Source organism: Podarcis melisellensis (genome assembly GCF_964234715.1).
Source record: "Podarcis melisellensis genome assembly, chromosome: 10".
Classification (NCBI taxonomy): Eukaryota; Metazoa; Chordata; class Lepidosauria; order Squamata; family Lacertidae; genus Podarcis; species Podarcis melisellensis.
Genome location: NC_138542.1, coordinates 35,901,220 through 35,912,970, shown reverse-complemented (window position 1 = coordinate 35,912,970; position 11,751 = coordinate 35,901,220). Strand labels below are relative to the sequence as shown.

Below are 11,751 nucleotides of genomic sequence, written 5' to 3'. Positions count from 1 at the left end.
CTACTTTGCTACTCAGACTCCTTACCAAATAATGGACAAGTGCCAGGAAAGAGGAGACATCCAGAAGCAATCACATCCACTGCTTCTTTTGTGATCCCTTTGTCTCTTGACCCATTAATATTCCCTGATCTCACAACAGGAAGGACTATGCAAATTAAAAATGTGTTCTACACATTGGAGTTATATCCTGTAACTTCAACCAACTGATAAATTTTCTTCTTGAACACCCAAATATAGAGAATTGTGTAAAGTTTTCAGACAAACACAAGAATTCAGTTTTCTCCATCTTTATTTAAAAGACTGAACAAATGCATAGTTTTCTTTTAACGGTAAGACTTCTGGTAACGTGCACGAGCACCAGGTCCACCAAACTTCTTGGATTCACAACGACGAGGATCAGCAACCAAAAGGGTCCTATCGTACTGGATAAGGATATCCTTTATCTCCTTCTTGGAAGCTTCATCAACATCTTGGGAAAACAAAATAATACTTGCATTAGTCCTCAAAACATTCACTTATGTGCAATGCTGGATCTGGCTCAGAACAGTACAATTAAGTACCAATTATACTCTACAAACTGTCGCTCTACACAGCTGGTCTGAAGTTATGCATTTGTAAGAGACAAGAAAAAAAGTTAAATGGAGAAACTTACATTTCTGGTAATAAGCCACCAGCGCTTTGGAAATAGACTGCCGAATTGCTGTAGAAGAAAGCAACAATTAGCACTAGATACAATCTGGTTAGCAAGGTGAAATGCAGATCAGAGCACATAACTATGGGGTGACTGGGGATATTTAGGTAGTACCTCTGAGCTAATATGACTATGCACACATATTGCATATACTTGTACACATCTACAGCAATACTATTCTGCACACTCCTGCTCTCTTTTGATCTGGGATCTCATGTATAAATTTGAGAGGGGGAAAAACCCGATACAAGAACTAGCTGGCAAATTTAATAGATGGGACTCTAGACCTATCAATATTCTTATAACATCTATAAGTGTACGAAGGTGGATTTGAAATACTTATGAGCATTTTAGGAAGCGGCTAATATATGTAAACAAATGTCAGTTCTTTTTCAGCCCAAATGAACAAGTATTGCTTATAAGTCATACCGTATATTTGTGCTACGTGACCTCCACCCTTCACACGGACTCTGATGTCGACTCCTGCAAAGCGCTCCTTGCCCAAAAGGAGAACTGGTTCAAGCAGCTGGAGAAAAGTTATAAAATTTATAAAAAGTTATAAAAAGAACATTTAAGCACTCATGATCTCAGCACACTTTAATTAGCAGTGCAACTACAAGTTCTGATGTAGCAATTACAAAAAAATTAGTAAGCCTGCTCTATGTCCATCCAATACATGTTTATCAGGCTGAACCTACTGTATGTAGGAAAGGAGAGTAGATCACTAACAGCACAATCCTATGCATGTCAACTCAAAAGTCCCACTGTGCTTGGTGTGACTTACTTCCAGCTAAATATGCACAGGGTTGCATCCTAGGGATACAGTAAGAATGATAGTGCTTTTAATTACTTCAGTGTATGACTGCATCACCGCCTAGAATGCAAATTATTTTTTTTACTGTTCAATCTACCTGAAGCACCACTTCTCTCCATACATTCCTAGTCATTCTGTGAATTCTGCTGGAGAAAAATTGCTAACTGTCCCTTTATGACATGTCTGTAGGCAACAAGAGATGAGGTATTTAGAACCTATACTGTAGTATCTGTATATCTGGACAAGTGTTTCCTGTGTTTAGTTTTAGACATCAGCTTAAAACATGTTTATTTACACCAGCTTACCCTACCATGTGACCCAGTTATGTTGCTTTCATATTTGCCTATTTATGTTTTCACTGTTATGTGCACTGTTTTCAGACCATTTTATCATCTTGATTTAGTGGTATAAGATGTATGTATAAAAACTTGTACCCTGTCCATCTGATTGGGTTGCCCCAGCCACTCTGACCAGATTTGATTATTTACCCAGATACCCACTTCAGTCCTACTTGTCCACTGAACTGCAAAAATACAGTACTGGTGGTCTAAACCAGAGTGGCCAACATGTGGCCATCCAGATGCTGTGAGGCTACTGTTCCCATAATCCCCAACCACGGGCCATGATGGCTGGGAAAGATGTGGAGTCCAACAACAACGAGAAAGCCTCATACTCCCCCCACCTCAGATTTTTTTTTTTTTTAAAGAGGCTTGTCTAGTATTCAATGGCACAGAAACACACAACACTGCCCTATTTGCCTTCAAATTCTTGACACCCCCTTACCATAGTGATTTCCAAAGTATAACACTACCCCAAATGTTAAAGGGGCAGTCACACTGCAATGACTGTTAGGAAGCAGTGGTAGATGCCTTATTCATGCAGTCCACCCTCACAATAGGTAATTGCATAGCAAGACACTTTTTATTTACTTGGGGGGGTTTCAGTTAGTACTAGTACGCTAGGTGGCACCTCTATACAACAAGCATTTCATGATGCTAAAATGAAAATAGCAACTTACTTTGTACTGCAGAGTTCTGGGCTCTATCATTTCCAGAGGCCTTCCATTCACCTTAATGAGGCCATTTCCTCTTTTGCAGTGAGCAACTGCAGTAGCAGTTTTCTAAAACAAGGGAGGGAAAAAACAAGAACAATTATAACATACAGTATATAGTTGAGCAGCAGTAATTGTATCTTTCCCATTCTAAAATATAATTATGAAGCAACCCCTATATACAGATCACTACTACTAAAATCACTTTCAGTAGCTGTTAGATCTGGCTCATACTTCAGTGTAGCTTCTGCTATTTACATATATCTATAAAATCCTATCCTCATTTCTCATTATCACTCTCATTCTCATTATTATTCTCATTCTCAATGTAAAGCCTTTTAAAAGAAAAAACGCTGCAGAGATCAACACCACAAAATTGCTGGGAACCACAACTGATGAGAGTGCACTGTTGCATTCATGCCCTGCTTCCAATAGACATTTGCACAAGCTATTACAGGAACAGGATGTTGGGGCTATATGGGCCCTCATCCCAATTCAATACTCTTATTTTTTTATGTTCTTATGGACAACTCCGGACTTCAGCACTGGTGGAGCAGTGGAGTGGCAAAGACCCACTATAAGAAAGCGAGGGTGTAACTCCATGTCGCGTGTTACCTTAATGTATACCAAGGCTGGGGTAGGGCAGTTAACAATATAGAAAGGGGAAACGAATACTATTGACATAACATTAAGAATAATGCAAACAAATACGGAAAACTGAAGCAAACCAAAGCAGAAACAGCCCATACAAATAGACAATAAAACAAAACGCGATTTTATTTTATTTTTAATTACACTGTAAGCTTTTCAGAAGGCAAAGGGAGGGAAATGTATTTGCCTGGCGCCTAAGTAAAAAAAAAGGGGGGGAGGCTTACAAAAGCCACGTGGAGAAGGACCTCCCATCACCCCGCCAAGTTATGAGAAAACAAGACAACTCGTCGGGAGGAGCAGGGGACGCTGAATCCAATTCGCCCTCCACTCAAGCAGCTGCAGTTACTTTATTTTTGGGCGGCGGGGGAAAAAGGGGCAATGAATTATGCGAAGGAGCCCAGGCGCGCTAGGGAAAGGAGACACGCGGCGCCTCCACCGCAGCAGCCGAGACTCACGGGGCAGAATGAACCGAGAAGATACCCGCTCCCCTTGTACAGCCCAAGAGTCACCAAGGCCCAACCACCACCAACCCCCTCGGCCCCGCCAGCCTCACCTTCCTGCCGAAGACCTGCACGCTCTGGAGGGGTCCCTTAGCCGGCATGGCGCCTGAGGGAGGGGAGAAAAGCACAAAGAAACGGGCGAGTGAGAGACCAGCTCGCGAGACCCGCGTTAAATGCCGCGACCGGGAAAAGGCCGGAGCCCCACGGATTACCCACCTTGCCGTCAGCGAGAGCGGAAGAGAAAAGGAAGCGCACGGGGCTTCCCAGGCCTATCTCGCAGGGGCAGGCTCGGTCGCGCGGGGCGTGACGTTGTTTCCGGCGACGCCGCGCGCTGCCCGGCGAAGCTTCCGCTTTGGCCTCCCGTCGCCGTTGCTGCAGTTGCCTGAGGGAAATGGCGGCGCTTGCGGCTGTCTTGTTCGCAGGGGTTCCTCCGCGAGGGTCATTCCTGTGTGGAGAGAGAGAGAGAGTGAAGGTGGGGTGAGGGAGGCAGTCAGGCGCATTCATGCTGCATGTCGTTTAATAGGCACATTTCCCCCCACGCGCTGCTGAGGCTGCGAACGTACCAACGCTTTAAAGCGAATTCGTCGCCCCCCCTCGGCCTCCTCCTTCCAAAGACATTGTTAAAGGTTGGTGGGCACTGGAACTCTTATGAAGAGTACTGTTCCCATCATTACTTGAGGCAAGGCTTCAGATATGCTTTATAAGGGTGTGTGCAGACTTACTCAACACCGTCATCCTGTATTAGAAAAGCGGTCGTCATGGATACTCAGAAGACTTGAATACAGTACATGCTTTGCCCAGGCGTTTTGTGGCAGGGTAGCAATTAGCATTAAAAAGAAAAGAAAAAAGGATTACCCTATATCCTCCCTCCACAACCCAGATAGTGTGGGAATAATGCCAACCATTCCATAACCATTGCTTATATTTCAAAATGAATTCCCTTTATTGCAGTGAGATTTACTTCCAAGTAAATCAGCAATTCTTATTCCTGTTTACTCAGAAATAGGTTCCACAGTTTTGGTGGAGCTTAAACTCAGATAAGTAAGTGTATCTCAAAAAGTAAAATTCCTGACACCCGCAAAGTTGTTGAGTTCTTTTTGGGAATAAGCCCCAATTGCTGAGTTTTTTGGAGGGAACCTCCCCCCAAAATAGTGATTTTAAGCTTTGGGAGCTGCCATACATCCAGGTTTTCCCTGACATTTTGCTGATTTGGCCAAAAAATTCCCCTGGCGCCTCCCAAAAACCAGGACATGTCAGGAATTTTCCTGGCATATGGCAAGCCTAAGTAAGTGCAATGTTAAGCACATAGAATAAGAAAGGATAACACTGTTAGGATCACACACAAAATAATCCCCTTTCGCTCTGGATAAACTAATATTCTGTCACCTTCCCATTAACACCTCTCCAAAGTTGGTATGACTAGATAAGGGAAGGAAAGTCCCTGTAACTATGACTTGGGCTACAATCCTACACACTCTAGGAGCAAGCACCATTAAATTTACTTATGAGTAGACATGCAAAGAATTGTGCTGTGAATTTAAAAGGGCCACTGAATATCTTTAAGGTGCAAGGGTTGAACTAAACCTATATTTGTATCAGGAAACTGAACCAAGTTGCACCTATCCCAGCAACCAGTGACTGGACCAAAGTGCAGCTATGCTGTTTAGTTCTTGCATATTAATGTCATGCCACATAACTGCAGCTTTGCATTTGCATGGATGTAGGAATCTGATTCAGTTTTCAGTCCTATATCTGCTTGAGAGTAAATACCATTGAACCCCATGGGATTTGCTTCTGAGTTCACATATACAGGATTGCACCATCTGTACTTTTTTTCATGGAAAACCTGAAAAAAGAATGCTGGAACACAGAGGTTTAAAGCATGGACCTGTGCCTGGAAAAAGTGGGGCAAAAGTTAAGTGTGGACCAGCCCACTAGTGTTGATTGATAATGTTTTTCAGCTCCAATCATAGATATTATTCATACATGCTTTATTTAATAATTCTGTTAGATTGTTTTCTACTTGTTCCGTGGTCCAGCAACACCTTTTTTTTTGTTCTTTGCAATATATGAAGTTGAGGGAATTGCACTGAATTCACTATAAGCAGTCAGGCATAATTGGAAGCTATAAAAACTTCCTATTTGCCCACAGTGCCATCATATTGACTTATGGAAAATGGAAGCAGTTCCAGGCCAATCTAGTGGATCCAATACGTATTTTGTTTCTGGTGCATAGCCCTTGCCACAGACTGAATCTATCAGTTGTAGTCAGTCCTGCTTCCCATATCGAGTCCAATTCACTTTCAAATAAAAAAGTTTTGTGGTATATATCACAATGGACATCTCTGAGGATTAAAGCCGTTAAATACAAATGTTATTAGAGTAAACAAATAACGCTGGGTTGAAAGGAATGGTTTCTAGGTAGGGCATGTATTTCTCCAAATTTTGTGGGACTTGCTTCAAATTAAGAAATATTTTTCAGTTCATCCAAGGTTTGTCTTCTCTCTTACAATGTTGTTACTCCACTAGTGATAAGAATAGAAGTATAAAAAGTTACTAGAAATTTTATTTATTAGAACTGGAAGCCTCCTGTTTTATAATTTTCCTTCTTCCCATATGATCCATGTTGACTAATTGGTTTTGCAAATGGCCAGAATTGGTATGCCACCTAGCGGTTATTCTAAATATTTTCTTATCACTGATAAGCATAACACAGGATAGGTATAATACCACTATGACTGTACCTTATTTGCCAGCGAGCTTTGAAGTAGAAGGAGATTTGAACATTCAAACCCTTATCTTGCCCTCAAGTTTTCGCATTTTTCTTTTCTTTGATATTGATGGATAATAACAAACACCTCAGATTTCAGTACACCTACTATAGCAAAGCTTTTGTTCCTTAGAAGGTAGAGTACTTGTTGCTTTGTAATTAAATTTACATTGGACAAATGGACGACATTGGTCATGACATCCATAACTCACAGATGGCATTCTCTCTCGACTGCATTAAAATTGTTCAGCATGAATGCTGTAATCATTGCTGTGAACATGCGTCATCTTGTTCTTTCTTGCATATTTTATAAATGACATTCATGAACTACTTGGTATTTCAGTGAGCTGTGGAAAGTGTGAGTTCACTCTTTCTTGCCAACATGGACATTATAACTTGAGTATGCTTGGCTTTCTCAGTATATGTTGAGTCAATGAATGCATTATTAGGCGCATTATATTTGGAGATATGCATCTTCAGTGTCATGACTTGAACCCTTCTAAGACAAAATTGGCTCTGTTTTCTCATTTTCAGCACTAAACTGATGTCATCTTGTTACATAGAGGAAAATAAGTGCATTGTATCCTTCAAACAAAAACAAAACAGAATTGTGTAGAGTATATTAGTTGTTGATTTTTCAGAAATGTTACTGTTGACTTGATTATTTTGTTCTTTTTGGTTCTTGTTTTCTCATTTTTGAATACATTTTTATTTAATTCTTAAACTATTTTACCTTGATTTTGTGCAGTGACCTCAGCTTATGCACCATGACTTGAATCCAAAACCTTTGTCCAGCAGAGACTCCCACAAACAGAGGTAGGAGACAATTTTTACAAATTCCTTCTCCACACTGCAGTACTCCAAATCTTTTAAAACAGTGGACAAGGTGGCATTGGGAGGCTGCAGGCAAGGTGCAGGGTAGCAGCTGCCCCCCATCAAGTAAAGAAATAAAAATGCTTAACTATCTGACAAATTGTGTCACAGATAACTTGGTTCTTCCCCCCCCCCATAAAACCTGCCCCCCCAAATAAATCCTGGCTACACCCATGGCTGCAGGGGGAGGAAAAATTAACAAAACAAAACAAAGCACCTCTTCTGTCTGTTGGTCTGCTGGATCAAAGTCTCTTACATTCAAAGAAAGGTTCCTCCCATGATCAGAAGCACAGCTTTTGGGCCATCCATTAGTCTCCCATTTTACAGTCTCCCAACATGTTAACTTGCAATTTAGACTTTGTTCAGACACACTTTGCTTTGGATTTTCAGTCATAGTCCTCTATTCTTGTAAGGTTCGGGTTTGATGCTGAAGTTGGGGACACCACACAGAAGTGTACACCTATGTGCTTTTATAGAAAGAATGACACATGGAAGCAGTGCTACACTGTGCATAGGAGGATCAAAGCTGATAGATGTAGAATGTAGTGAGGAACACAAGACTGATGGCAGCTGGGCATTCCATGAGGTAACACACAAGTCAGCGAGACCAGCGGCAGGACACGAGTGGGGTGGAGCAGCAGCAGGGCCTTTCTGATTGGGGTACTGCTGCCACTCGCTGGATGGGGCAAGGTGAGGTGGTTGCACATTTCAGAGAGATTTGGGTTTGTGGCAGCAGCTCCATAGATACATGTTCATTTGAGGGGCTGCTACACCCAACCTGCCCCTCCCCCAGCCTCACTGCCAATCTGCCTCATGCTGGCGACTGCTTTATTACCACCATAAAGGCACCACTGCCACTCTACACATACCCTCACATGCCACTGCTGAGCAGGACTAAACCAGCACTGTGATTAGATACACATAGGATTGGGCTCTGTAACTTAAGCTTTAGAACAGATTGGTTGCCAGAATTAATAGTATCGTATTTCTATATACAGTAGAGCAAGTCTGGTGTGATATTTTCCTTCTCCAGTTTTACTGTTGGTTTGAAAATGCATAGGATTGGGCTTACATGGTGGTTCAAGAGCCCAAAAGAAAACAGGTCCTCCAGGAAAGGACAGGACTAAGTCCTGTAATGACCAGTTTGCCCCTTTTCTTCCTGCAAGGCAGCTACCAGCTCTTTTGCAGAGTTGCGACAAAAGACCAGTTAGAAACCTCCCCCCACCCAACCCCTGATACAGGAAGGGGAGTGATGCCACAGGAAGGATCTGGCAGAACATCAAGTGAGGCAACTCAGGTCTTGCCATTCCCTGCCCGTTAACTAACACAGAGACTTTGCATTGCTATTGGGAATAGAAAGGTCAGCACTGCAAGCAGGTTCCAAAAATGTAGCATTCCCATAATTACCACCACAGTGATTGGAGGGCACCTCCAACTTTTACTATTTTGCAGGAGGAATGCACACACAAAAATCCACTTTGGAAAAGGGTCTGACATTTTGCAGTTTAGAAAGTGACAGGGAAATGCATTGAAAAGTGCAGAATGAAGGAACGATTAAGGGAAAGATGTATGAACATCCCACAAGCCAATCGGGATGAATGCAGAACAATTCTCATTGTACAAACACTCAACAAAGCAATCAGAACATAAGTTCAATAAAGACCGGATATCCATGTAAGCTTTAGGTAAGCATATCAGGATGAATACACCATAAACAGGTTGTCTAGAGGGCCCCCAATTCTTATTGGAGCTTGTCAGTCCAAAACCCAGCTGTCCGGCAGCACTCATCTACAAGCCTTTAGTTGAAATCTTTCTCCTTGTAATTTTGACTTTTTCTGCCTTGGATTACATGGCATATGACAGAAGGGGAAGATCAAGCAGAGGCCCAAGAGGCTCAGTTGTTTTCCTTAGAAACGGAAGCATCTGATCACCCTAGGAAAGGATAACTGCTTTTCTCACACATTTAAATGCTCTCAGAGGAGAGCTTGAATGTGAAACAGCTAATAGCAGCCTTATTGTCAAAAATATTGCACAGGTTCAAACTGTCATTGAGGTGAACTGGGTTTGTGTAAAAAGGCTTGAGACTAAACAGTATTATCTGTTCAGTTTTTTAATTGACCAATTACAAGGTCTGTGATTTGACTTTCTTTATATACTGAACAGCTATAATGTTCTGGCTAAAAAATCTGGCATTAGAGAGCCTTGCCTGCTCATACAGAACTGGCCCTTTTATCATCATGCTAGGCTTTGGTGAGGCAGTAAAAAAATAGTGTGGTAGCAATAAAGGTAAAGGTAAAGAAACCTAACAGTCATGTCCAGTCGCAGACGAATCGGGTTGCAGTGCTCATCTTGCTTTACAGGCCGAGGGAGCTGGCGTTTGTCTGCAGACAGCTTTCCGGGTCATGTGGCCAGCATGACTAAGCCGCTTCTGGCTCAACGGAACACCGAAACTAGAGCAACGCACAGAAATGCCGTTTACCTTCCTACCGGAGCAGTACCTATTTATCTACTTGCATTTTTTTGGCGTGCTTTCGAACTGCTAGGTTGGCAGGAGCTGGGACCGAGCAACAGGAGCTCACCCCGTCGTGGGGATTCGAACTGCCGACTTTCTGATTGGCAAGCCCAAGAGGCTCAGTGGGTTTGACCATAGCACCACCCATGTTCCTTGTGGTAGCAATACAATATTTAAATGTCCATTTTATAAAATAGAAGACTACCGGAATAGCTTGATGAATTCTTAGGTCCCAAAATATAATGGAGCTTTATTAATGTATAGCAGAGGTTTGTGTGGTGCTTCAGTGGCTCTTTTTAATAATTAAGACAGGTGAGGAAAACCAGGTATGACCTTCTCAGCTTCTTTTTAAGGCCTTTGGGCCTTCTCAGCTTCTTTTTAAGCCCTAGGCTATCCTGCACTACACCCTCCTTGTGTTTGCCTGGCTGAAATGGCCTATAATAATTCTTCCTATAAGTGCTTCATTGGAGGGTGGAGAGACACATATATGCAAAAGTGTGTGTGGAAACCTCTGCCCTTTTCATGGCTGGAATGTAGCCCATTGTGCAAACGTAAGAGTCCATCCCTCCAACCTCTGGCCCTGCCCATCACTGGCCCCTGGAATTTTCCCTATGAGGAAATGAGGCCCTCAGACTGATAATGATTCCCCACCCTTGTGTTAAAATAAATATACTGTAGGAACCACGCCCGAAAATCACATGAGAAATTCATATGAGGCTGTTGCACCTTTTTTCACATGGGGATGTTATACCAGCACAAATTAGTTTTTCAGAAGATTTGCATGGATCATGGCAACAGTAGTCCATCTTTGGGTGTGTCATCCTCTTGCCTGCTTTTTCAGAAACCAGTTCAGCAGTGCCAAGATGCCTCTTTGTTGACATGCTGCTCATTTCCAGCTGCCGTGACCCATGACAAGAAAAGGGCTAAATGAGTTGCTCCTTTTGAGATGGGGTGTGTTTGACAACACACCTCTCTCCCTATTGCTCATACTTATCAGAGCTTTGTTGCTCAAATCTGCTAGTTGCCTTTGTGCCTAGTTAAGCAACTTTATCATGTGTCATGAACCAACACACAGTGAGCAAACCGTTTTATAAAAATTACCTCGAGATACTGTGAAACGTTTTTATAACTGCATGCATGGCAGAAAATGGGTTATAAGCAAAGAAAACCGTAACCATAATTTAGCATACTAGATGTATAAGAAAAACATGCACTGTAATTTTAACAACCAGAAATTCTTGGATGACAGGTTATGTAGATCCATTTCAGCCTGGGTTCAGGCCTGGCCACGGGGCTGAGCCTGCCTTGGTTGCCCTGATGGATTACTTTTACAGAGGGTGGGACAGGGGAGTGCAAACTTGCTCCTGCTTCTTGATCTCTCATCAGCTTTTGGCCATGGTATCATCCTGAACCAGTGGTTCCAATCCTAGCTTTGGGACCAAATCCAGAGAGCAGCACTATAAGAGTGCTTCTCAGCCCTTTGGGGGCTACATTATGGGATGCTGCAGGGCACTTTCTTGTCTTCAGTGCTACACTGAAGAACTTTCTGACAGTAAGAGCTGTTCGACAGTGAAACAGACTCCCTTGGGAGGTTGTGGACTCTCCCTCCTTCATTGGTAGTTTTTAAGCAGAAGTTGGGTGGCCATCTGTTATGGATATTTTAGTTAAGATTCCTACGTTACAGGGAGTTGGACTAGATGGTCCCTTCCAACTCTGTGATTCTATAATTCTGTAATATCTATATGAAGCCACTGGGAGTGGTCATTAGGAGTTTGGTGGCAAGGCATTATCGGTACACAGCTCTATTTCTTCATAACATCTGAATCAAGAGAGGCCATGTTGTCCCTGGGCCAGTGCTTGGAAGCAGTGGTGAGATGGATGAGGGAAAA

At 42.5% G+C, this 11,751-nt stretch overlaps 1 protein-coding gene and 1 long non-coding RNA gene across 3 annotated transcripts in view; one reads left to right on the top strand and one right to left on the bottom strand.

Moving 5' to 3' along the window:
- Positions 1-271: 271 nt before the first annotated feature.
- On the bottom strand, positions 272-4,022 carry RPS16 (ribosomal protein S16). Its single transcript, XM_081928751.1, has 6 exons — positions 3,924-4,022; positions 3,761-3,813; positions 2,524-2,625; positions 1,121-1,217; positions 653-700; positions 272-469 (listed from the first exon to the last, which is right to left on the bottom strand). The coding sequence occupies exons 2-6, from the start codon at positions 3,806-3,808 to the stop codon at positions 324-326; spliced, it is 441 nt and encodes a 146-aa protein (XP_081784877.1). The 5' UTR covers positions 3,809-3,813; positions 3,924-4,022; the 3' UTR covers positions 272-323.
- A 61-nt stretch (positions 4,023-4,083) lies between these two features.
- Positions 4,084-11,751, top strand: part of LOC309379525 — a 29,548-nt gene continuing 21,880 nt past the window's right edge. The window contains exons 1-2 of one of the 2 annotated variants that reach the window (XR_014172530.1): positions 4,084-4,173; positions 7,226-7,293. This is a non-coding gene — a long non-coding RNA (uncharacterized lncRNA). Of the gene's footprint in view, positions 4,174-4,339; positions 4,749-7,225; positions 7,294-11,751 lie in introns of those variants that run through there. The other variant, XR_014172531.1, reaches the window with a different exon arrangement.